Raw genomic sequence first — 27,785 nt, forward strand, 5'->3', positions numbered from 1 at the left:
AGTATTAATGCCCCGACTTGGACGCGGCCAGTGGCTTCCGCGTGCCCCGGATTGGGGCACCCGCGGAAGCTCCTCAGAATCAAATAAACTTCAGTGTTAGTCTGTCTGACACACGAAGGCACCTTTCTTTGGAAATCGCCCTAATTCAATTGAAATACGTGTACGGGCGTGTCTGTATGCATAATCATAGACATTTGTTTACTGTACCAGCATATTTTTAAGAGAACAGTTGAACCTATATATTTATTGTAAATGTCCTAAACTGGTAAGCTAGGTAAGCTAGCCGAAGATAGGTAGGATAGCTAAGACAGCAGACCTAACCGCAGTAACGGTAAAAAAGAAGCAGTTTCGCCCAAAAGGCGAAGCATCAATTGCGATAGCAAATTAGTAGCGAGATATACGCAGTAAGGATAGTAGTTATTCGGCTATATAAAGTTGGACACATTCGCTTACTAACTGAATAACAAGCATGCTGTAAGTGCACACAAGCAAATACGAATAGATCACGCTCAATCCGCACACAATCGCTGTCAAAACGCTGGCGTGAGCAAGTGCGTCAGCAGCAGCGAGTGAAGGTTCGTGCGGTCTATCACTTCAACGGAAACTCAGCGGCGAAAGCACAGCACATACAAAGGCAGGAGCCGTGTTGCAGACATCTTTCAAGGTACAGTGCGCGCGACCACCCGGCGCCTCGCAAACTACAAGCACGCAGTTGCTCGCAGAGCGGAAGCCGGAACCCCTCCCTCCTTCGCTGCCTTCCCGCTTTCGTCCTTTCGTGTGGGTGAGTTAGTCGCCTGTACCTCTTGCACCCGGTCGCAAGATACGCATTTGGTGCCACAGCGAAACGTCGCCTCCCATACCTCCTTCCCTCCCCCCCCCCCCACGGTCTTTCGCGCTACCGAAAAAGTCACGTTTGCTCTCCGCCGGGAGTTCGCTCCCCGTGAAAGCGCGCGTCCCTCGCGCGCAGCCACTCGCACATACAGCATATGGCGCGTGGTGACGATTTTATCGCCATTGGACTTTATACGGAACCTCACGGCGACGGCGACGGCAAAAATGTACTTGGAGTGCTCATATAATTGCTATCGCAATAAAATCACTTACCGCCAGCTGCTGTCAGGGCCGCCCCAGGGAAAGCCACCGTGCCTGTGGTGACGGTGGATATAGTCCCACCTGCACGGAAATCATTCCAGTGGCTTTCCCTTTAGATCCAGAGAAATAATTCTTATCGCTACAAGAAAGCTAGCATGCACGCTTGCCAACTTTTAGTAAATTATGTGTAATCATTTGTACGCAAAAGCAATCGCAACGCATTAAGATGAATTTTAGAAAATCTTCTGATAATTTAGCACTCTTTGCTGGAATTGTAAGTTTCGGCCTAGTGGGAATTCTCGTGCGGTGTGCGAAGAATGTGTAGCTGGCCCAGTCTTCTCAATAAAATTGCTTCTGGATTGCTTTCAGACAGGTAATATAAATCACCTGACTGCAATAAAGATGTCGACATAACTTGGCTGTCATAGGTCGTAGTCCGAGCGAATCAGTGAAGATCGGAAAGTCAGTGTCTGAATTGTGAAGCGAGTAATGTACACTGGGTGAGCGCCATATAAAAATAATTGCATTGCATTGAGACAGTGTAGCCGGAGCATTCGTTCACACAATGACCCCAGCGTTGAGGATCACATCGTTATTCGACACAGCGTTTACACAAGTTAGCAGCAGAGGAAAAGAAGCCAGAATAAGATGCCTTGACTCGGTCTGTGCTCCCTGCAATAGGTGCACATAGTCTCACAATAAAAACTAGAAGAGATAACGCGATCTCTACTATAAACCGACAAATGTAAGGGAAGCGATGCACGTGCCCATTTTGCTGAAAATGTGGCTGTTATATTGGAGCTAGGGCTAAGAGTTTATTAAGATAAGAGTTTATAAGAGGCAAGAGTAAAGGATAAGAGTTGGAGGTTGGCTGAGCCATAGACATATATGGCTTTCGTCTTAATAATTATACGTAGAAAGGAATTATATCTATCCCAAAGGAATATGACACCGTTTACCATTTGTCTAAGAAACAAATATGACAAACCGAAAGGGTCCTCACAGACTCGGCGGAAAAGGCTGGTATGGCTGGACCTTTCTCACACTGATAACGCAGACGCTGTGAAGTTTTGGAACATATGTGCATGAACGGTGCAAGAACTGCGGCGTGTGCCATTACGCCACATGCTCGGTCAATTCACCAAGTCAGAAGATCAATGTAGTTTTGTGTGGTGTTTACAGGTCCCGCACAGACAGGGTATATGAACCAACTATCTGCAAAAAAGTTTGTCTTTGTAAGACGAAAACTATTGTTGTCTGTATCGAATGGTATGCCATCAGGTGATACAACACTGATTTTCTTTTACCAATAGTATTTTAACCCTGTAAAAAACTATCAAATGGACTACTGACCCTGGATGCTGTACGGACCGTTACTGCCCATTTTTACCGCCGTTTCTTGTTTTATGCACTCATCAACAGGCATCGAACAATTATGTTTAATATATTATCGTTCGAGGAATACAACATGCATGAGTGCTCAGGTATAGTAATATTCGCTCGTGGAAGCGCTGATGCCAGTGTAGCGGCCGTGCCGTATATTATTTTAGCGACAGGCAGCTCTATGGAAGGATGGATGCTGAACCCCTTGTCCCCTTGGCAAATGACACAAACAGTGTACCAGAGAAATTCAACATCATCTTAGTTCAACAATGCATACCAATCCATACGTCCGTGTAGGCCAAAATCTCAGTCAGAGAAGCGTTGGTATGTGGATGGCAACCTTCAGTGACAGCTAGTATAAGTATGCTCACAACACGTCGCATCGGGACTCACCGCGTCTAGTTCGGAAACCGCAGACGCAACAGAAAATGTTTATTTAAGATCACTGATGCCAAATCAGGACCCGAATAAAAAAAATTTTAGGCTTGAATTTTTCGTGAGAAATAATTTTAGCCAATCCGGATGCCAGATATGTCATTATTGAAGGCGGCCAGTCAATGGGAAAGCGAACTTACGGAAGAAAAGCTTTATGAATCTAACGAGTCAACTTCCCTCGTTAAACGTGTTTATTCCTGAGCTCAGAAGTGCCGATAGTGTGTAGACTGACTCAGCTGCTACGCTAGGCCTGTCCTTTGGTGGTCGAAAACGATATTGGCTGGAGCGTATGGCAGAGGCTAAAGTTGGTGAACTTCAGCTTCAAAAAACGGGCCCCGAATTCACAAAGCCTTCTTAAGCTAGAATTGTTCGTAAGACAAAATTTCATCCAATCCGGATGCAAGAGATATTATTATCTAAGGCGGCCGGCCAATGGCGAATGGCACTTACGAAAGAAAAGCTTTGTGAATTTGGTCCCTGTTTACTACTGGGGCGAAATTCACTCAATGAACTTATGATCAATTTTGGCGTAAGAAAAGTCTTACGAAAAAAAAAACAAAGCTAGAATTCTTCCTATCATCAGCAAACTTGCGATGTCCACCGCTGCAAAGACGAGTGCTGTAGTCGAAAAAATGCGTATTTGTTAGGGCAGCACAGGTGCGAACTTCAGTACTTCCACGTAATAGCAAGCGTAAGTCGATTCACAAAACCTAAACAGCCATCCCAGATGACGATTTAAGAAGATATTTCTACGATAGAGGTGTAGCAGTCTTACGAACATCATTATGTCTATCTGCGCCGCTCGAGGTGACGCAGATAAGTGTTGGAACGCGCTGTTGAGGCTGATTGTCCAGAGGCCCCAACTGATAGGCGAGGATGGCACTTGCACTTATATCTTTGTGGCGCGCTCTGATTTGTCATCTCAAAATTCATTGAACTGTTTAGTGCATAATTATATTGAGCATGCGCTGCTGTGGAAGGCAGTGACATTTATGCTGTGCGGCGAACTTCTGCTTAATGTCTGATAGGCTCTTTCTGTATGCGCACAGTAGCCTGAATTTTCATACTCGTCATGACACTCTATCGGGTGTTAGCAAATATAAGTATACTGTGTATCTCCGACGACCATCTAGTTTGTCATTATGTGTTTTCAGCGCAATTCTATCGTATTCTTTTTCTACTTTTTCTCGCAATGGATGGCGCGCAGGTTGGCCGTATGTGCATGCGCTTCAGCGCAAGGGACCGGCTTAATCAAATCATCCAGTAGATATAGCTAGACGTCAGGCTGCGAAATCTCAAGCAAAGGCTGCAGACACACCGGAGCAAAGGGAGGCCATATTAGTACGTTCTAGAGAAGCTTACCAATCGCGGAAGCGTGTATTGTTGAAACACTGCGTGTATAGTCTTTACAAAACCAAGCCAAACAGACCTTTCACTCGTGATAACTAGGTTTACAAGAGTTAAACATCAACAAATTTTTGGCTAAGAAATTGCGTGCGAACAGGGAATTTCTTAGTGAATTCCGCCGCTGGTTCTTAGTACACTGCGCAAATAGAAGAGTCGCAAGTGCTTGAGCTCAGTTATCGGAGCGATATTATGGATCAACGGCAGGTTTCCTGGGATCCATTTGAACGTCCTGGGATCCATTTGAACGTGTTCGAAAGACTGCAGGATTAGCTGATTTCGTGTCGACTGCGCAACATTGCACAGCTTCGTGTCTTCAGTCACGACATCGGCTGCAGCCGTTTAACAGTACAATAGAATCATGGTACGGAAGTGACACTAACATCAGAAGTGAGGTAAATGCGCACCAAATGCAATCATTCTGTCGCTAGTTAATAATCCGTCGTCGACGCAGCATGTAAGAAAGATTTAGAAAAATTATTTACTAAGGAATTATCAGCCTTTCCAAGCCTTGGTGCAGCCAAAGGGAATGGCGAGAAATGAAACTGATATCCGGTGTCACATAAACATGCATAAGCGCAGTCAAGCAGCTCATGCACATTTCTTTTTTGGGATGGAGCATATATTTGTCACCTCACAATATATTGTTATTCAGAAGAACAGGCTAGTATCTCCCGTTAAAATAAATTAAGCATTTAATATTAAACGGCGCTGGCTCCTAACGTACCAAAATTATTGAAGAAATAGTGCATACAGCGCAGGTTCAAGTATGCTCCTGCGAGCTCCTGCAAGAACCAGCGCCTTTCCAGACACTACCTGTGCACCCCAGCGTCATTGCAGGGAAACCAGCGCCTTTTTCAGTGTGACGCAGCGCTTTTCCAGTGACCTCACCGGTGTCTCAATGATTGTGTGGAGCTTAGAGCGATCATGTATTGAAAAACCCCTTAGTTTTATACTGGAAGGCACTGGAAGTCGCTGGTGTTTGCAATAGGGTGGTCCATGAGAATATGGTATGCGACATTGCTAGAACCTTTGCATTGATTTCTTTAACAGAAGTAATGAATCTGCCTTTTACGGTGACAAAATAGCTGCACGAACTAATACAGGTATCTCCATCAACCAACACAATGGTTGGAGAAAAAGATATTTTAAACGCTTACCTGGTTTCCCTGACGCCTGCGGCTTTACCGGGGGCTTGATTTGCTGGTTATTTCTTTCACCTGCTCCTAATTTGCATAGGCACATATTTTCATTAAAAAGACAACCCAAGGAGACATTTCCCTAATGATTATGATTCAAAACTACTCCATGTTGTCTATCTATGCTATGTATATAGCATAGAAGCCCGCGAATGCGCACATAATTGCCGCGCGACTGACCGCTCGAGGCACTTCGCCTGTATTCGGGGGCATCTTTCAAGCTCGGAAAAACACTTTTATGATGCACGCATTGAGCAACAGAAGGCTGTATCAGGAGTTTTTATAGTGCTCTACAATTTTTTCATTGACACTTTTCATCGAATTATCATAGTTGAAAAGCTGAATAATTATTTATGACTAATTATCTAATAAAGTGGAATGCAAAAAATAATCTGAGTATCTCTAAACGACCGCAAACAGCATTACGTTGGTTCTGTGGAGCTAGGTGGCATTTGCATATTTTTAAAGTTTGGCTAAAGTTACGTGGGACACCCTCTATATACATATATACATATCCATATATATGTACTTATACTGTACATGTGTACAGTATATACAGCGCTTATATAGCCCTTGTGCACCGCCGCGCCCCTAGCGGTCTCCATGCAAACCAGAGCTACGGACCGACAACGGACGACGAGGGGCAATGCTCGGCCCTAAGGTGCTTCGTCCCTAAAACGTTGCGAGGCGAGAAGATGGTAAAGACTTCCGACACTGCTCTACGAGCGTCCCGTCCTGATTTCATCGAAAACCTCCGAGCCGCCACCAGAGGCACCGGCAACAGTCACCAGCGCCGCGCGCGATCGGTGCGAACGCGGGCAAAACGCCAACGGCGTCGACAACACTTCTGCTCGTTGCTGGTGCGGCTACATGTCCAAGTTGATACAGCTGATAAAACTATCTTTACTCCGTGTAGCTCTCTACTAATTTGCTATCGCAATTGATGCTTCGCCTTTCGGATGAAACTCTGACAATAATTTTTTTAACACGAGAGTGTTTTTATCCCAGGTTTCACGACTGATTTTCGGCAACAATAGGGAGCCTACATGCAATCGCTTGCATGTAGGCTCCCTAGGCAATGAATGTAACTTCTGCCATCTGGGAGCGGTGAAGCCAAGTACTGCATCGGGACACAAACGAGCACAGACAGGCAGCGCTTCCGTAGTCACAGCGCAGTGGAGACTCAAAGCGTGCTGTAGCCACAAATAAAGAAAGAACCAAGTGTAAACTGCTTCATGACTTTACAAACTCATCATTTTCAATAAAGTACTGTGATATAAATTATTTTAAAACTGTCCGACGGCAGGATTCGAACCAAGGACCCCTAGTACAGAATCCCGACATTGCAACCATTACGCCACGGACGCTTTTTTTATTTTCTTTATTGCTACGTCACGGACGCATACACCCACACGCTGCGCAGCCTAGAATGCCCTTATGAATTTCTCGCGGGCTCAGGGTGTCAATCCGCCTGGCGCGTTTCAACTGCATTCGCCAACCCGAAGCCGTGCGTGAAGGAAACATGCAACATGGTCGCCGTCTCGCAAATCGTGCGCCGTTTGGTGCAGCGGACCATGAGTTCATGAAGCAAACATGCAACAGCTTCTGTGAAGACACGTTTCACTTTCGTGTTCTATCGATTCCTATGAAAGAGGGATCAACCATATTTTTGTATGTTGTTTTTAGGGGGAGGAGCAAACACCTTAAGCCATGGTAAAAGAAACGGGGCGTAGACGAGGCGCAATAATTTAATGGCTGGCAGACCACTCGCACGACAACCGTTGTCGGGATCAGTGATTTGTGTGCCGGTGGACCGCTCGCATAGCAACTCAGTGACGATTGGATGTAAATGTTTGGGACGGGACACCGAAGGATAGAAAACGCGGCCACGCTGCCCCGAGCAGGCGTTCTGCACTCAACTTACAGTGCTATGCGCCATCGGCACTGCGAGTCTGCCAGTTCCAACTTGTATTTCTGTGTATGTATCTTGTAATACGTTGTAAATACAAATTGTATTCAAGCTGTATTCAAGCTTCATACGTATCTGCTTCAAATCCATCGGAAGCCTCCGGTGAAGCTATCGCCGCTATTACTGGCGAAAGTTTTCTTCACAAGCTCACACCGCCTCGGCCAATGCGTCTCGGGTACCAAAGTGGGGAAGCAACACTCGTACCCTCGAAAGAGAGGGAGAGGAAGCTGGACTTTAGTCTCAGTGACCCAAGTTGGTCTGATGGTTGGCTTCAAACCCTTTTGCCTCTGAACATCAGCCCACAACACTATGAATGTGACCACAGACTACCCAGGGACCGAAGGAGGCGGGAAAACTGTTAGACACAAACATACATATATAGAATCATGAATAGAAACTTACAAACATACAAACACAGATTAATGTCCCCTGTATGTTCGTGTAGTTCTCTAAGAGGGCATTAAATTACTCTAGTAAATCCTTCAAAGCGTCAATCACCCGTTATTTGGTATGTTTCCCAGTGTCCTGAAAACCCTGTACGGTACCATGATTTCTTATTTGTATAGCAAGTGCAATGCATGGCGTAGTTTTGATGTTAATAGCCACCTTTGCGAATAATCCACGAACCCTCATTTTGAGCGTAGTTATTTGTATTCCACGAGGTACATAGTCAGTTGTTTATAAGTACTAAGTCAACCCTACAAGCTAGATGGCTTATACTTGGCAAAAATAAAAGGCAAATTAGGTGATATGTGTATCGTTACTGTTTGGATCAAAACGGGTTTTGCAGTAAATTACGTATACAGGAGCTGCATGCCGTTTTATAAGCATGTTTAATTGAACGCCACCGTTGTGATGGGAGACCTACAACTGACACCGTGGCAAAATGTAGAAAAAATAGGCTGCCCATTACGCATAATGCAAATGCGAAATGAAACATGTGTCCGTAATAACGGGCAAATGCAGTGAACTACGTATGAAAGGCTTCAAACCTTTATAAGTACGTTTAGAAATGGAGCAGATTTTATCGCGCTGTGGCGGAAAAACTATAACTGTAACCGAGATAAAATTTAAAGAAAACGGGGCGAAATGTATATGTGACGTCTTTTCGATGGCGAATATGTCAGTACAGGCACATAGCAAAAAAGTGCTCGAAATCACTGTACGGCAGTTATAAACTTGGTTTTTCCAATTTTCCAAGATAACTAAACGACACAAGTTTACATTTCGTGAAAATGCGGTATATATTATGTTCAATTAAGGCAAACTTTAACGTTTCTCACTAAGGTATTTGATTTGCAAATATTTACTGAATCCTCATTTTCTGTCTATTATGTAAGGTAAGACAACTGTGATAGCTTTTTCGTTATTCTAGGTGAATAAACTAGGAACGCGATAATTTTTTTATTATTTCGTGTGAATAAATTCACGGTGCCGTTGAAGTGTAGGTTACGTTTACTGTGTGTATTGTAATTAAAACACTTGCTGTGAAAACAAGCAAGTGCTCTACAGTGCTGTAAATGTGTTTTAGGAATGATATCAAATATACACAGTCCTACAAGAACACCACGAAGAGCCACCCAGGTCAAACTTGATTTAATGAAGGGGGCGGGGGCATTACCTTGATATGCTAACGAAGGTAAGTGTGGGTTGGCGCAGTACACCATTTGCAAACATTCGTTAAACATATGCTTTAAAATGTTTTTTGCCAGCGAAGTTTCAAACGAGCGTCATATGCATGCACCGGTTCAAAATGTGTGGCTTAGATAAAGACAACTGAAGTTTCTAATGAAACTGCTCAATAAAAACGTTTCTCTGGAAACTGGGTTCTTACTGTCAAAAAGTCGCAAAATTTGTCATCGTTTTTACACTGACATTTTTCGGCGGAACATACCGTTGGAGTCTTTTGGCTTCCGCGCACGTCTACGCCGTCTTGGTTCCTCGTCTTCATCTTCATCATCATCATCTAAATTAGAACAGATAAAACACACATTGTATATGGCTGTTTTCTATTGCAAATTCTCTTAAAAAGGATCAGCCAAGAATTAAACGTTTCATTTACGTCAACAATATTCACTCAGCAAGTACAAAAATCAATATGCATAAAAAGTTATACCTGCAATAAAGTTTTTCGCTTTAGCTGCATTGTTTGCCTTCATGGGCCAATAAAAGAAGTTCTAAAATCCAAGAAGGCGTAAGCTAAAAAAGATTTTATTGAAGCTGAAAATCTTTCGCTAAGCAAGTACAGCACTCAATGATCAATAAAGGCACAAAACTATTCTGTAGACTACAAAACTTTTCCTCACCAGGTCCAACAAACATTGATCATCAAACGCCTCAGCTGCAGATCAAATAACTTATTGGTGGTCCAGAACATTCATTCGCTAAGTCTAACATGCACACTGGTAAAAAATTCAGAGCCCTTCCACTATATGTAAAGATGGAAGACCAACGTAGCTGTTGGTTTTGTTCATTTATATTTTATTTTCTTTATTTGGTGGTTATGGTAGATGGTTGAAAAGACACAGCACATAAATTCGTTGCGATGCCGCGCGCCGTATGCTGCATGTCCGAGTGAAAGTGAGTTTAGGTGACTAGATTCGCACCACCTTGCACCATCGCCGACAACATGTTAGGCCGCTGCCTAACATTCGCTTCTCGTTGTTTTCGCATCCATTCAAGCTGTTGATTGCGGCGACGCTCCTTGAAGGCGTGAGCGACGTGTCGCGAGCGACACGGGTCTTACCCATACCGAGTCCAAAGGGCAACTGATGGCGTCACTAGGGAAATCGATATGTCAAGAGAAAATGAGACACAGCTATCGCTTGGTAGATTATTACGTTTTATCACTGGCATTTCGATACGCATCGTCATAGACTAGTGTTTGGGGAACAGCGCTCATCGCTCCGGTGCATTGTTTTTGTCTCTTTCGCTCCCTCGTGTAACAAGGGTAGATCAAGGGTGCGTTACATGTCCCCGAGCCCACAGGGGTGTGTACCATTGAGCTCGGACCCTTTCTGCACTATCACCAAAATTGGCCGACATGACAGGAGTATGCGCCATTGAGCGTGGACCCTTTCTGCACTATCACTAGGATTGGCCCACTTTGTTGTTTGACGCGCCCTTTTGCGCGAGGACGCGATCCGCCATAACCTAGCCATATACAGCGTCGCTGTAAACTTTCTTGCGAAAAGAGAAACAAGCAGAAAAACAGAACGTTTCTTTTGTGACATATCGTTTCTGTTCTCTTTTATAACTTATTTTTCTGTTATTTCCGAGAAATAAATGTTTATTTTTTCCAGCTTTTTAGATAGACACATTGTTAGACAGTTTATTTGATTAGGAGCAAGGCTGCTGCTCAGAGCAAACTCCAATGACCCCTATTTAAATATATGTAAAAGGCAGACACGCAATGCGCCTAGACAGAGCAGAGTGGGCAAAAGGGTACACCAGCTGCCGCAATAGCGCATCACCGCAATGCCATGACACCCTCGTTGTCTCTTGCAGGCCTGTATTATGCGCACGTTCGTTTACCGCGCAAGCTCTCGCCTGCGTTCTAACTGCGACTCGGTAAGGCCCAATGCACAACGTGCCAAGCTTCTCAACGCACTCGCTTGCCTGTGAGGAGTTAGACTCGAAGGACACACAGGAGCATTCAATGGGACATTGGGCCGCCCCAAAATCTCGAGTTTGCCCACACCCAAATTTCAAGTTGCCCCACCTCCAAATTTAGGTAGGCCCAACCCCACGTTCCAGTTGTGCAAACCCCAAATTTCAAGTTGGCCCACCCCAAATTGAAGTTGGCTCACCTACAATTGTATCATGGCCGACCGCCAAATTTCAGTTGGGCCAACCATCACCCCCAAACTTCAAATTGACCCACCCATAAGTTTACCATTCTCCACATGCAAATTTCAGGTTGACCTATCCCCAATACATAAGTTGGCCCACCCTAAGTTTCACTTCGCCTACCCAAAATATCTAATTGGCCCACCTCCAAACATCCAGTTCGCCCACCCCAAATGTAAGTTTGCACATATTCCCAATTTCAAGTTGGCCCATCCGCAAATTTCAATTTGGCACACACCCATATATAAGTTGGCCCACCCCCAAATTTCTAGTCAGCCCACTACCAAACCTTAAGTTGGCACAACCTCAAATTTCAGTTTCCCCACTCCAAACTTCAAGTTGGGCCACTCCCACATTTAACTTGGCCAACCATTAAATTTTAGTTGGCCCTCACTGAAATTTTAGGGTGGCCGCCCTTGAAATTTTATTAGCCCACCTCCTAATTTCAAGTTGTCCCAACCAGAAATTTCAGTGGGCCCACCTCTGCTATAACATTTTCCATGCACTTTTATGGGTAATAAATTTTTATTGTTTATGTTGTTCTTTATCACTTGTAAAGCTACCAATCATGTACATTTACTCAATTATAACAAATGTCTTAACTTCGCAAATTATGCATTCCTGTGTAGATACACGGCATTGCACTTTTCGCATGATGGAGCTGCAGTACTCGCCAAAGAATGCTTACGCATTAAAAAGTGAAGGCTGCTATGCTTTATTGTCACAGCGGTAAGAAACTTTGTAAAATTGATAATTTCTGTGACTCCTCTACAGCTATAAAAATTGTTGGGGCTGTGTTTGACGTGAACCCAACATTTGATGCAACAGCTATTCTGCCATCTGATGTACTTCTAAGTGCTTAGTTCCTGTGGCCCTCAATAACAGATGCTGGTATCTGTAAACAGTAAGCAGAAGGGACTGCGCAGATAAAAAGATACGTTTTAGACATTGCAGATGTTTTCCGGATGAACAGTTACAGGTGCATGCACTTTAGTAGTAGGGTTTCCATCGCGTCTAAAAAAAGGGATGCTTGAAAATTCGTGTTCGGTCCTTTTAACTCTTTCCATGCCGTGCCCATGAGCATCATTAGTTCTCTATCGATGGTTTGAAACGCCGCTTTTGAGACCTTCCGCGCCACTCAAGAGCACACTGCGCCATCAGACGTGAAAGAGGAGAAACTATATTTTTGTTTTCTATGCAGTTCGCTTTTTTTTCAGCCAGGCGGTGATATTTAAATGCGCTCCGAAGTTTTGCGATCGTCAGAGCAGAACGCAAAACTATCCGGCTCCAGAAACAGCACGCGCGCTTTGCGAGATCGCAGATATCATGATTCCGCTGCCTCTGCGGCTGATCTTATCGATACATTGAATAGCTGCGAGTCAGAGGATGCTGACTTTTCGTTGGAATTAGAAACGGAAAGTGACGACGACGCAAACCAGCCTGGAACATCGGCGGCCGCAGCCCGGCATGCCTAACTCTAGTGCTTGCAGGTATATTTTTGTAGCTGAATACCTGTTCAAAAAGTTGTCGCAGTTTCACCTGAAAGGCAAAGCATCAATTGGGATAGCAAATTTGTAGAGAGCTATACGGAGTAATGATATTAGCTTTATCAGCTTATAAACTTGGACATGCAGCAGCACCGGCAACACGCAGAACTGTTGTCGACGCCGTCGGCGTTTTGCCCGCGTTCGCTCAAAATGCGTGCCGCGTTGGTGACTGTTGCCGGAGCCTCTGATATAAATGGGCACTTGGTGCCGCAGCTAAACGTCGCCTCCCTTCCCTCCCCCTCCCCAACGGCCTCTCGCGTGCCGGAAGAAGGCGCGTTTGCTCTACATATATGGTGATTGTAAAGGAGGAAAGAGACGCCTACTTCTCCAGCCCTTAAGGGAGCACCGCGCAGAACGCGCGTTTGTTCTCCGCCGTGCGTTCACTCCCCGTGAAAGCGCGCGCCCCTCGCGCCCTTTCACTCGCACATACAGCGTTCGGCGCGCGGCGACGATGGCGCTGAGCCGTGCTCCCTCAAGGGCTGCAGAAGATAGCGCCAACCTTTCCCTTTCCCTCAAGAACCACTTATCATCGGCGACGATTTCATCTCCATTGACGTCATACAGAACCTCACGGCGACGCCGATGGCAGAAATCTGCTTTTGAGTGTCCACATAATTGCTATCGCAATAATAAAATATTTTGATCTTTTCCGAGATAGTGTCTAATAACCGGCAATATATTTTTCATATCTCATAATTCTTGTACCATTTTTACTTAGAAGATACAAGTGTGTCTTCACAAACATTGTTCAATTTTATTGCACAATTTTGATTTCACCAATTTGTATCTTTTTTATGACATTTATCTCGTTAATAAAGCTTTAATGGGTCAAAAGGGCATTCGTATTTATTTCTGTTTAAATATTACATTAAATATTGAGTGCAGTAGTTCCTTCAGAAAAAAAAAAACTTCTCCGTACCATACAAAAAACATATTTTCCCCATGGTAGGGGATTCCTTTCTAAGCTCTGGGGTTCCTTTCTAAATAGATGGGAAAAGAGAAATTGTGCTTCTCAGCAACCACTGCACCGATTCCATTGCATATGAAAGAAAAAGTATAAATCTAGTAACCGTTGGGAGCAGTTTTTTATAAATTTATAAAAATTGTCTAAAATTGCAAAACATAAGAAAATGATACTATGAAGTGTACAACTGCTTTTGAGCAATAAAAATTATATCACAAATCTGTACACTGCATCTAATATTAATTATGAAGCAGGCAAAATTTATGTGTTATACATGGCTCTAAAGTGTACCGCTAATATGAACTTAAACTTCTGCAAAACACTCATGGATGTTCTAACAAATTCATGTAAGTACAGAATTCTTCATCTAAATTAATGAATTTGGTTTTTCTAATGAATGCAGTTTGCAGAACTGCGGTATTTGTTTTTAAGGCATAGTTAAGAATTTATAAGCTTCATGCTTCTTTGATATGATCCCTAAAATGCAGCAAATATCTATAAAATCTATCCAGGTGATATCTCAGAAAAGCATTTCTGCGTTATGCGAAATACTGAAATGCTTGGATGCACCTGTTTTGCAGCTTTATCTTATCCAGAAACTAAGAACAATTGGTTCGCGCAAACGAAATTTATCTGCCTATATTTGGGTGGCTGGTGCAGCTTCGCGCAAATGGTAAGGGAGGATACTAAAGAGATAAACAAAGCTCTTTCACTCATAGTATTGATGACAGATCTTTCGCTTTACCCTATGGGTGCCAATTCTGTTAATAATAAATAAGAGGGTGCATGAACGTAAACAAAAACATATAAATGATAAAATCTCTGATCCACTGACACAAAATTTCTGCTGTCAAAATAAAATTTTTGTCTTTTTTTTCATTTCATTTTTTATTGCATGATTTTTACAGTTATGATAACGAGCTTTGAAGTAAAAAAGTCGAAGATATGGTGTCTTCGTCATCATTTTTTCAAGACACGAATGACCACCTTACAGCAGCCCCATCAGCAAGGTTTACCTTCACGTATCTCCATCATTCTATAACACTAGCCAAGGCAGTTTCATGAGCCATGGTAAATAAGTTGGCTCTCCGGCTGTCAATAAATGCGTAACTTTCGAATCACTAGATGTGACGACTTCCTGTGAAACCACGGTGTTACACGCACATCGTGACGGAGGAAGTATTTAGGGCTGCTAAAATCAGGTAAGCAGCCAGGTCTATTTCCTCACTGGAAGCACCACAGATTTTGTCAGAGAATTGTTGAAGTTCTTACCATAAACCTTATTTGGCTTCGACCTGCGCCTCCGTCTTCTTCGCGTCTCCCCATCATTTTCATCGCCTAGTTGAGTGCAAAGAACGCGTATATTCAAGCAAAACTTTTGTTAATCAAGTACAATAGTCAATACAAATAACAGGCATAAACCGACAATACATATTTCATTGTTGCTGCAGCACTTCACATATACGCTCAATAAATCTAAAAGCACTGGGTCACAAATAAAATATATCGCTGCTGCTGCTACGCTATCAAACTGGAGGTACAATCTTAGAGCACAAAAGGCATGAACCGATATACATAGAGGGTGTTTCAGCGAACACTTCCAAAATTTTTTAGGAATTGTCTGTGGCAGATGGCACAATTCTAGTCGATGAGCTGGTCTGATCGAAGAGCAGGATATTACTTCGAACTAAGTAAGAAATATTCACTAATTATATTTTGAACTAATCACCTTACGGCACATGTTGCAATTTACAAATTCTGGTGGGTGAGGCATATCCTCTTGCAAGGCATATCTACTTGAAAATAACTACGTAGGTACACCAGCTACGAGATATGCCCCGTCAAACGTGCGATAAAATGCACTGTCGTTTTATTTATTTTTTATGAAACATCGTTTGATGCACTGAAGCACAAAAGTAACGGCAACGCCAATGCATTTATACGCAGAGTGCGGGAATTAATATCTCGAAACTAGTGTAATCCTCAGAATTCGTTTCAAGTGGATCTGTCTTGCGAACTCCCCGACTAGAGTTTGCAAATTACAATATATGCATTAAGGTAGTTGGTTAACAGCTTAATTAGCGAAGTTTTAGAATAACACAATTAGACATAATAATTTTTAGTACAAGTAATGTCCGCCTCTTTGAGCAGACCGGCTTCTGGACTAGAACTGTGCGATCTGCCGCAGGCAGTTTCTAAAATATTTCAAAGTGTTCGCTGAAACACCCGGTATATTGAGCTTGTGCTACAAGAGTGTAGCTTACCTAATCCAAATATCAGTATGCTTACAAGCAAACGATAATAAAATTTGAAGTTGGCCTGATGGGTTTTTAATGAGAGGTACTCATAACCTAAGCAATTTAGGCTAAGCTACAAGACCAAAACCTGTCAATTTTTTATAAAATCTCTTTAAATAGCGCCTGATCAGGCTATGGGGCAGCTGGCGGTAATTGGATATGGTGTAAGCTCTATCGCGTTGACTCAGATATTACTCAGCGCACCGCAGGTAGGAGAGCCCTGGGTGGGACCCAATATTGTACGTCATGCTGAGTGGCCGCGTGTTGCCAGGCATTGGTTAATTCCGGAGAGCGGTAACGTTTTCATTTTCAGTTTTAGAACTTTTACTTTCGCGTGCATCTCGTGAGGCATCCACTCACATTCCGGACGGAAAATATTCCACAGAGAATGCTCTATATTTTCGGGTTCAGTAACTTTGCTTTTTACGCTGGGCAAAATTTTCTTGCAATGGGTGTTTAGGAGTTATGAGCTGCATACAAAATCTGCGATTATGCCCTGCTACGTCACTAAGCGGTGGCAACCAGAACAAGGCTCCGCTATGCCACGTGCGTAATCAGACTAAATGAACATTAATTGATCCCTAATTGATGTAATTGACAGCAGTTGTTTTTATCAACATAGACCTTATGAAATGCAGAAACACGGAACTAGACTTTTTGGATGATTTCTTGTAACTTTTCATTATAAGCACGTGCCGCAAGGTTTTAATAAAAAAATGAAATGTTTAATTCCTTTACTCAATGAAGGGACACCTCTATTTTTCTTGCAAACGACGTTGACGTGTGAAGATAATTGATCCCACGTAACGAATTTTGAGTAGTTTCGTAGGCTTCCTTGATTTATTAGCAGCAGGAAACACAATGAGGCAGAAGCCATGCATCGCATCGATCAGCGCTACACTACGAATGGTACTGGTCGTAAGCACTTACCGTTCATTATTTTTGGCTTCGACCGAGACGAATGCTCTTGATCTGAGGATCCATCCTGCGGCTTATCGCCTGATTCGTCATCCTCTGAATTGAATACAAGAGAAGGGGTTTCGGTAAACCGGCTTTATTATTTACCGCTGGCTAAAACCACACGCAAAAAAGGGTATTTGCTCACAGTGCTGCCACTTGAATTCGTTAGTAGCGTGCCTCTGAAGTATAGTGCGTGAGAAACAGTAACAAGGTGACCAAGTAAATGGCACTAGATTTTCACGTGACACTTGCCCTGAATTATGTATTGGCAGATATTTTGATAGTCAATTCATGACTGAATGGTCACAACGGTGGCAGCCAGTGTTCTTATATTTTATTTCAGCCACAATTGGTCAGTCTGGTGTGTACTAAGTGGATTTTCAACAATCACAAGATGTCAGAGTACATTTTGTGCAACCTAGAATATCCTCTTGTCAGTTGCCCCCTGCGCCATTTTCCTCTGCGGTACCTTTAGTTCTGGACAATACTATTAAATAGAAATGAAACAAAACACATTTTTTGAGCGCACAACTTGGTTACTTGCATATAGATTTTCAATGTATGCTCCACTTGAAATGTTGTGTGGACGGTTTTTTCGCTATAGAAATGCACTGTTCTAAGTTTTTTTTCAAAGCATGTCTGGGTCGCAAGATTTATGGGTGGAAAATGTAGCTAAGGCTTTATGGATTACTTTTGCGCTTCCTTTTGCATCATCATCACAGCTACTGTTCAAAAAACACGGAAATGCATTGAACTTAGCGCCGTTCTGCATGGTACTTTATTTGATCTTATTTATTTTATAATTTCTCATTTATTAACTAGAACACACCATCAATTTCTCACTAACGCCGTACAAATTTGAGGAAGATACACGTATTAGTTAATGCAGTTAGGCCAGTCAGTAGGCTTCGTCTTACAGAGGCAGAAATGTATATGTAATGACAATAATCAGCACAAGCTCAATAGTCGGGAAAGTGCTCTTTAAAACAAGCAAATACACAAGTAAGTCGTGTGAGCATAAGGCATGGTTCAGAGTCCTGCCTCATGCAATCTGCATGCTCGGCGCAATGCAGTGGCATCACCTCGTAAAACATTCGCAGTAAATGCGTGAAATCTCTAAAAAAGCAATTTGTTGAAATGCATGTTCAGAACGACCAATACAAGAAGGAGCTCTAGCTTTATGCCAACTCTGATATCCCTATTCCAATGCATGTAAAATGCCGAAATGATTTATCAGACACCACTCGAGCTATTGCAGTGAAATGTGTTGTGTTTTGAGATAAAAACGTAAATTCTAGCCACTAAGCTTAAGAAGCAAAAATTACCACTTTTGACAAAGTTTCACTTGAATTGCCAATAAAGGGGGAAAAATCTTAAATTAGGTTATATTCGGAAAAATTAAAGAACAATTTTTACAAATCCGTAACTCTGCACCAAAAAAATATGGCCGTTCTGTAAACTACATCTGCTAGAGCTTCCCAAGCGAACAAAGGTGATATGAATTTTCAACCTACGTGAAATTTGTACAGTGTCTATGGGAGTTGAGCTAATGTACTAGACACAAATTATTGGTATATTTCAGAGGAGTGTACAATATTTAATTTTTTTGCTTTAGAAGATCTACGAAACAGGGTCATTTTCAAGAATTGTGATAGCCTTGAGTATTTAGTCAGTTACATCTTGCAATACCTGGCAGTTGATTATTTTCAGCGAAGCAACGCTTACAATTTATCGAAGAAAAAAAGGACGCCCCATAATATTGCTTCTTTTAGTGACTAGGTTATAATTGTTGTTTTTCAGTAAACGTTATGAAATATGGCACAGTGGTTGCCGAAAAAACAAAGGAGTTTCTGCGTTCCGGCGTACTCGTTCCGGTGCTGCCGAGCTAACGCTTCTTCTTGGAAACGATGGAAAGGCCTCAAGTGAAGCAATGCATAGACGCTAAAACGCAAGGTTAGATGCATTATTTGGGATAAAACAGATATTTTATACAACACAAATTCGTGATCAAAACGTAATAGCGCTTACCGTCCGCTGTAATCATACAGACCAGAAACCATCCCATGGCAATATACAGTAAAATTCTCATTGTTAGCGTTTGCTTTATAAAGTTCGTTTGAAACCTGAGTGTTTCCTCGTTTTTCGCGCCTTTATGTGAAGGTGCTCTTGTTAGAGAGAGAGAAAAACATGCTTTAATGAAATGCTGGAGGTCTAGTGGTCACACATATGATCACGAACATTTCGTCCGTTCGGCATATGAGATGCTCCACAACATTGGAGAACAAAAACAACGGGCGCATATAAGGTTTCTTGAAGCAGGTGCGAGTGTCAATGGTTCGGAAACCACGAGAGAGCTCAGCAGTGCGTGTATTGTTCGGGTAGGAACATTCTATTTTTGTGACGCTTTCCGTTGCTGCTGCAGTCGGTTCACTTTCGTACGGAGTTTTTGTGGGTCGAGCAATGCAAGGCAAAACATATTTCTATGAAAATAAGTATGTCTCCTTCGATATTAGAATCCCATTACTATTGCAACAAGACATTTGCATAACGAACGCTCCCCTCGCATGTTCTGTTGTCTTGGTTAGATCCTAGCTAGAAGTAGAGCTTCCATTGTTCCAGTCAGAATGATATGAAACTGAGAGCTTGGTCTGTCAGTAAACACATGGTGGTAGTTGTTGGGTCTAAAGATGTCGTCGTTCTAGCCATGGCAATCATAGGGGAAAATCCCGACAATACTTTAACTGCGTAAGGCCTCGCTAGGTTAGTCTCGTCGTGCACAGCATCACCGAGCTGGGAGAGATTAAAAACAGAGCACAGGAGGAGACGAGACGCGGAGAGAGAGAGAAAGAGAGACAGACAGAGAGTGAGAGAAATAAAGAAAGCAAAATTAACTTTCTTGGCGAGGCGGCATTCGAACCCGGGTAACCACGGCCCGAAGGCTAGCGTCATAGCCACTGCGCTATACACTCCCGCTTGCAGATCATCCATTTATGGGAACCATCTGGTTGCATTGTGCCGACGATTGTAACACTACTTGCTATGGGCGAGAGAATGATAAAAAGAGAGCGAACGAGAGAGAGAGAAACAGCTAGCTGCTAGCACCAGTGCCTCCAGTGCTATCCCGTGTCACAAAAAGAAAGAAAAAACTGTCAGCCCTTCTATTGGGGTGGAGATGGAAGACCAACGAAGCTGTACTATTGTGTATTTCCAATAATGACTATTAGGATGTGATAGTGTAATTGCTTATTTGAACTATTAAAGAATGAGAAATATATATGATCCGGTGGTTTTCATTTATTTAGTGACTACAGGGCCCATGGTATTATGGTCGTGACGGTACACCGCCATAGGGTGTGCGGCAAAGGTTGACACGTTCTTCATAAACACGTCACCAACGCCGCGCGCGTTCAATTGCCAACGTGGGCAAACCACCGCCGCCGTCGACAACAGTTGTGCGCGTTGTTTGTGTGACCGCACACAACCGGTGTCAGAACGTTGGCTGCGTGATGGCCGGCAGGGCAACAGTGACGCAGAGGCCGGCAGGGCTGCGCGCAAGTGGGACGGCAAGTGTGCCGTCTTCCATCGCGCGCAAGGCACCGCGGGCGTTGTTCTCTGGCGACGGCCTGCGTATGGCACGGCTGAGCACGTGCGCGTGGACCGTATGTGGAAGCTAGCTATCTGCGCTGACTACAGAGCCTAGGTGCACCAAGGGCTGATAGCTTCGTGCGTGCTTTGTTTACGCTGCTTAGTTCGCGTTGAAGCGAGAGGCAGCACGAAGGTCCATTCGCTCGCTGGTGCTGCCACTCTTCACGCCAGCGTTTTCACAGCGAGCGTCAGCAGTCATCGAGTGCGATGCGTTTAGTTTGGCCTGTGCGCGCGTGACAACGTGCTTGATAATTTATTAAGTGAGCGAATGTTTACAAGTTTATACGGCACAAAAAACTGCTACCTTTACTTGGTATAGCAGTTTAATAAGTTGCTATCACTGTGGATGCTGGCGAAATTGCAACGTGTGTTTTTATTTTGCACGTATATTTAAATGATTCTTTAAATAAAATGTCGTTTGGCATGGCCATAATATGTATTCCGCTAGCAATATGTATTCAAAGTGTGATGGACCACAAGGGCAGTTTATGAAATCACAAGCAGCGTATTTTTGTTAATTGCCGAGGTTTAACTTCATTTGGTACTGGAAGGCGAACAAGCACGTCCTGTTTCAGCTAGCGGCCCCGCATTCCTGTCAGCTAGGAGGGGCTGAAAAGGACAACAATTTTGTGGGTATCATGTCTAGGCCTTTTGGCTATAATCGGACTGTAGATCTGGCTTTCGGGGGCTAAAATGTATATATAGGCGTAGTATTTGTCTGAGCTTGAATTTCCCGTTCTCCAGTCGGAGGTATTTACGTTTCGTTTTCCATTTCTCGGCTTTATTCCTTCTGCAACTCGGTGCCTGTAAGCCAAAACCTTAAAATGAGTGTCATTGGCGCAGGGAATTTTCGGGCATGGGCGGGAAGCCTTCACGAGTCGGGACCGGTGTCGTTGTGCCAGTGGCCGTGGCACATCTCGGTTCATCGGCTATCACAGGCCCCACTAGTGGCAATGCTGATGTCGATGCTTCGTTTGTAGAAGTTACTCGCAACGGAGTGAAGTTCTGGCTTAGACATGGTACAACGTTCTTGCGGGCTGGCTTGTTCAGATTTGAAGGAAGGTGAAAATTACGCTCGGGATGTAATGTGTGTTCCTTCCGCTTGTCTTCGTTTTTTGTGCAGTTTTAACCTTCCTTAGACATGGTGTACGTGTCAGCGCTATCAACCACCGCAAGAAGGAATTGCAGCCCTGGGCGCCGACCGTTCAGTAGGAGTGGGCAGGCTTTGAACAGGTTTGCCGCCGCCACTGCACTTCCCGGAGCAGAACACCTTCGCCTCGAAGTCGAAGGGCAGAGAAGGGCAATTTTTACAGCGAAGTTGAAACGGCTACCCCGGCAAGTTTTCTGCGTCCATGCGTGTACAAACTCGCATCGGCTAAGAAAAATCTTCGACTCCACAGCTACTGCAATTTTGAGTTTCCGCATAACAGAATTATGTTTTCTCGTATGTTCGAGTTACAATCCCATACTATCATGTCTGCATGTTGTGTGTAAGTGGTACTTTACAAATTTTGTGACGCACTTTACTTTGAGAAATTAAATTAGTTCAATAACGCACTTGCACCAGGCGGAGGGTCTACTAGAATGAGGATATATGCTGCACTCCGGCACACCTGCGTGCGCGCGTGACGAACGTGCGCACTCTATGTATCTGTCCTTGATAAGCAACCGCGAACACCATTCCATGTTGTTTTGTGGTGTATAGGAGCATTTGTTTTGTGGCGCCAACGAGGATCAGCGGCAATGCAGGGGCGGCCAAACAGAGCAATGTATCCGCTACTACGCCGTTTGCGTAAGCTCATGTACGAACAAGCGTGCGCAGACTAGATCACTCTGAACGAAGACCAGTTTCTGCGCAAATGGTCGACAAGATTCATAAAGCCCCGTAATGGGCACATCACAGCGCAGTTGTTACCATACTAGCCCATTAATAACTGGCAGGTCAGTACACCTGCCAGATTCACATGCCACCTTAGTGTGTTCTTTTATTTTCATAATGTGTCATTTTGATTGTATGTGCCAGTGACATTTTACCGCTGCAGCAGTTAGGATCGTGAAACTGAGCTTTCTCCGTTGATGCGTTGCGTTACATCGCGGCGTGTGTTATGGTAACTCCTCTTGCTTTTACACATCTTTCACGGGCCTTACATTTTACCGCTGCAGCAGTTAGGATCACTCTGTCTGTTGCAGCGGTTGGGCGTAGTGTGCTGCGACCATGATCGACATCAAGGCAAGACTGTCAAAAAATTACAGCGACGTTGACTTCATGAACGTCGGTTACTGCGCAAGCTTATATGGACAGGCGAATGTGCACCGCGGCGTCGAAGCACCAACGGAAAGGACGCGAACGAAGTCGTGGACTCTACATTGATCTCGACGGTACGACGCCTTCTGGTGGTGGCGCTTGTGTAACGCCGGCAACAGCCTCGCTGTACATCCACGTTGGCAGGGTGGAATGGAGACGGGAATTTTCAGCGCGTAGTATTCTTTGGCTAGGTGCCCGGGGTCATTTTCTGATCCGTTCTGTTGGTCCTTCCGTTCTACCTACCTCTCCTATTCAAGCCATCTAGGCTTGAATAGGTGAGTTGTTGTGAATACATCAACAGAGTATGTACGCTTACCGACACCTACCTGTGGGCGAGCGAACCTGAGCCGCGATATTTTGTCAGAAAGCCGTCAGGCGCAGACACATCCGCCCAAAGCCCAAACCACAGGGTTTCATACAATAATTACTACCGGGAGCTGTGGCACTGGTGTCTACGGGAGGAGCAAGCGGGGGGCTCCAGCCAGCGTGGGAATTTTAGTGAAATAGAATAATGGGTAGTGGCCCATTCTTTCTGCGCCCAAAGCAGCACATGGCACCACTGCAACTTTATCCAAAAGTTTTTGCACTCTTATTGTTCCCTGATTGACGCAGTTGTCAGCGGTTCTTTGCAAGATGCTTGATAATTTGCCGCAGTAACGGTTTCTTACTAAACATTATTCCCCGGGAATCGGCGTACCTGGCCAGATTCTTTTTGCTGATTTCAGTAGATTCAGCTATTCAGGTGGTTCAACGTCTTCTGCTAAATGTAAAATATATCAGCTCCTGCCTTATCTTTATGGTAACTCCTCTTGCTTTTACACATCTTTCACGGGTCTTACATTTTACCGCTGCAGCAGTTAGGATCGTGAAACTGAGCTTTCTCCGTTGATGCGTTGCGTTACATCGCGGCGTGAGTCGTTATGCCGCCGCGTCATCGCCTATGTGCTGCTCTTTTGCTGCATACAGTGGGGGAGATTGCAAATAATTCCAGAAGCTTTGCGCTAAGCTGTGAGCATTTGTGACAATATGTGCGGCAGCCGTAATAAATAAGTTTAGAGCCGGAGGAATTGCTGGAACATTTTCTTTTTCTTTTTTGCAGTCGTGATTTGGCCAATATGCAGTCGACTTGTTTTAATCGAAACTTGTAGGCTTAGAAGTAGCGATGAAATTTCAGTGAACTGTTTCCTTAGACCACACAATACTAACCATGCATGCCTTAATTTATAAACGGCTTTAGATGTTTGTCCATTCATGCTGTACTCATTTTACAGGCAAGGTCTAATTAGTATCGCCGCCAGGATGACGCGAAATTCAAAACAGGTGTCTTTTTTTCCACTATGAGCACTCAACTTTTTAGCACTTCGGAGTAATAAATAAATAAAATTTATACTGGGAAGATGGCATATAATTATCTATTTTAATTTATTATCCATGCTAGGTGAACTAATGCATGATGGCAGCTATTGAAAGAAAGATGTGACAGAGTAAAGCTTGTATAGTATCATTTCTCTTGACAAATATACAAAAACGGGAATACGCCTAGGAGGAGGCTTAGCGGTAGCGAAATATTTAATCAAACAGCGTGAAATTTAACACAAAAGGAAGGAAAAAAGGTAATTTAATGGCTATGGAAAATATTTTATCTATGTCATTCATCAATGTACTCATTGGGTACACGTAATTGAACATTCATCAGACAAACTACTCAATATATAACAAAATACGCAGCACACGACGACACTGGAACATAGTTTGGACAGAAACCGATCTATTCGCCGCAGATTTTCGCTCCCTTTACTTGCGAAGTTTGCCGTCGGTTGGTGTAGTGAACAAGCACGCCTTCGAGGCTCCCGAACAGCTTCTACGGCAGCACGGAGCGAAACAATGCTTTTCCAAGTCCTGCGTCGACAGCACCTGGGGAAGCTACCAGCATTTGCCAAGGTCGCAACCTCCACAGTTGGAAAGCCCGACCAAGAGCTCAGATATCAGATATCTTGGCATCAATGAAATGGAGTAATTTTTAAAGCGATCAGCGACAAAGTGACTACGAGAAAACGAATGCTTTCTAATATATCGAAAAAACACTTGACCCGTTATGTTCTATTTTTTTACTTCATTTTGGGAATCTTTTTATCGACTCCAAAGGCTCATTTTCTAGGCATTTCAAATGTGCACAAGTTTTCAGCTCTCGCTCGAATCAATGCTCCCTTGTAGTGCTCTTTCTCTATCAACTGAAGTTGTTGCTTTATACCTTCTATGTCTTCTAAGAAACAACCGGGTTGGGTACTTTTCGTTTTTGATAATCGCTGTTTCCATTGAAAACGGGACTTCAAACCTTTGAAGACGGGACTCTACACTGGCCCTTTCAAGTGCTCTCATTTTTTTGTTTGCTTACAAACTTCCCATTCATGTCACCAGCTATATAAGTTTGGAGTTGTGTTTTCAATATCCTTGAAAAACTGCTTACAGAACTCGTCATCTTTCTCCTCAACTTAAACATACGCGTCAACTTAAACATATGCTTCATGAAGGCCCTGAAATAATTTTATCACGACCTTGTAACATTTTACTGTGGAAGTGGTGGAATTTTCTTACGCGAATGAGCGCGTATGTTCGTGCAGCCGTCACCATCCAGACACTTCTTTCATGGTCACCTGTGACCTCGTAATTTTGCGCAAAAAATTAATAAATCATGACTCACGTGCCCCAATATGAACTCCCACACGTGCGGCGATGTGCATTTGGAAGTCGGGCACATTAACCGTTAAGTATTCATAAAGCTTTAGAAATTCACAATTTATTCAGTGTTTTTTGTGTCCGGCGTCTGATGATGCATTTCAGAGGTCACACCAGGCACTATTCCAACAACAATTGCGGCGTTGTGTGGATCGGAAAGCCGATGTCCTGTGCATGATCTGGTAGCATGATGCTACAACAGTAAATATGCTCAGAGGTCGAATCCTTTCTGAGCACATTCAAGTGAATGCAATGATAGATAGTATAGTTGTTCCGTTCATGGAATTTATTAACAAGGCACTTTTGTTTAACCCTACCATGCTCAACGTATCATCATTACACATAGTACCCTGTATCGAAAATTAAACTCTGAAGGGTTTTACCGTAACAAACCGTGATCTGATTGTCGGGCACGATGTATTGGAGGACTTTGGAATATTTTTGACCACCTTGGTTTCTTTAACGTGCACCCAATGCATGGTACACGGGCATTCTTGCATTTCACCGCTATTAAAATGTGGCCGCCAAGGCCGGTGTTTGATCCCGCGATCTCGCACAAGGTAGCGCAACGCCATCGCAACTAAGCCACCACAACAAGTACTGCTAATTTAAGCGGGCGAAATTCCAGGCTAAGTCCAGAGCTGCATTTTTTAGCATACGGGAGGAAAGACAGCTGTTGGTAGTTCAACAAAGCAATAGTGATTGATAATTTACGATACTTTTTACATTTTATCTCAAGGAATGTTTATTTTTTTTTTCAGAAAGGTGCTTTCAATGGCCAGAAATAAAAGTGAACAAGTTGTTCCACATTGTATGTGGAAATATTTTTGTGCATTACTAGGGCAAATACCGGCACTATTTTGTTACAAGGAAAATGTTTTTCTGTTTTTCATCTTGTAAAGGATGTTTGGTGACTTGTAGGAAATGTGACAAAAATAATAAAAAGGCCGAAGCTCAAACAGGCAATAGTGTTTGCACTTGCTATGATGAATGTACGTCCTATCACAAATATCGTTTATTACATTGAACGAAAGTGCACATAAGACAACACGCAGTTGAGCAGCCAGTTTGAATGTCGTCTAGCAGTTTCCATTCAGGGGTGATTGCTGCATGTCTGGTTGATCTTTTCGGTCTCTTTAATTTTGATACCTGGAACCAGTAGTAAATTGTAACATTAATGCAAGAACCGAAGGAAATGATAACGGTAACGTTTACAACAACGCAGGGTCATCAGATTACTAATTCTTGGTTAACGATAGGTAATAGAAAGTACAAGCTGAACACTTGTTGAAATGACCTGTATTAGAAAATTAGCATATTAATAGGTACTGATAGGCTAATTGATGATCCATGATTTCGGCAAGGCAGCGCACTAGGAACAAGACCTTCATATCGACTTGAAAGATGGGGACCTACACAGGGGCTGGTGCAACTATTGGTTTATTGCTCAAAGACGCGCTTCTTTAGTGGTGCTTTAGTAAGCGAACGCACTGTGGAATAAGCGTGGCAAGGAAAATAAGAACAAAACATTATCAAATAGACGAAGATAACCATCAGCATGTGTGCTCAAAATGAAATCAAATGCCCAGATAGCGGCGTGCTTTTTCTGAAAGCGATACGCACTCAGCTGCAGCTGATACACGTCTCCTTATTCTCGTCTATTGCTATTGCTTCTATAATTTTTGTAGTTTGTGACGTTCCCTGCCTACAACCTCGGTTTTTGTGAGTGCGGGTGAGTAGCCGCAACATCTGCAATGACAGGCCAACTGTGCGGAATCTTTAGCTGATCAGTGATAATTGCACTCTCTAGCACCATATTGAAGCATCTGCTCAACATATATGTTGTCAGAGCTCAGAGGAATCGAATAAACTAGTCGCTCCGTAGAAGTGACAAAGATACTTCTGTGCGAGCGTTGAACTTAGCACGATACATTTGCTACAACAACCGCCAAAAAAGTAAAAGAATGCTGAGTCGAATAATTAGAGGCATTATAAATTAT

The 27,785-nt window shown here is 43.4% G+C and overlaps 2 protein-coding genes and 1 long non-coding RNA gene across 3 annotated transcripts in view; all 3 read right to left on the reverse strand.

The window, feature by feature from the left end:
* Positions 1-5,627, reverse strand: part of LOC125946691 (uncharacterized) — a 37,147-nt gene extending 31,520 nt beyond the window's left edge. The window contains exons 1-2 of the mRNA XM_049670548.1: positions 5,475-5,627; positions 1,105-1,173 (exon numbers count right to left, since the gene is read on the reverse strand). Coding sequence (XP_049526505.1) covers positions 1,105-1,173; positions 5,475-5,559 — 154 coding nt within the window. The 5' untranslated portion in view covers positions 5,560-5,627. The remainder of the gene's footprint in view (positions 1-1,104; positions 1,174-5,474) is intronic.
* A 9,487-nt stretch (positions 5,628-15,114) lies between these two features.
* LOC125947300 (uncharacterized) lies at positions 15,115-19,533 on the reverse strand. Its single transcript, XR_007468169.1, has 3 exons — positions 19,128-19,533; positions 17,070-17,153; positions 15,115-15,180 (listed from the first exon to the last, which is right to left on the reverse strand). It is a non-coding gene; the product is annotated as an uncharacterized LOC125947300 (long non-coding RNA).
* A 7,252-nt stretch (positions 19,534-26,785) lies between these two features.
* LOC125947094 (nascent polypeptide-associated complex subunit alpha, muscle-specific form-like) overlaps positions 26,786-27,785 on the reverse strand; it is a 42,365-nt gene continuing 41,365 nt past the window's right edge. The window contains exon 11 of the mRNA XM_049671440.1: positions 26,786-26,934. Within this exon, the coding sequence (XP_049527397.1) occupies positions 26,879-26,934 (56 nt within the window). The 3' untranslated portion in view covers positions 26,786-26,878. The remainder of the gene's footprint in view (positions 26,935-27,785) is intronic.

Source organism: Dermacentor silvarum, chromosome 7, assembly GCF_013339745.2.
Source record: "Dermacentor silvarum isolate Dsil-2018 chromosome 7, BIME_Dsil_1.4, whole genome shotgun sequence".
Lineage (NCBI taxonomy): Eukaryota > Metazoa > Arthropoda > Arachnida > Ixodida > Ixodidae > Dermacentor > Dermacentor silvarum.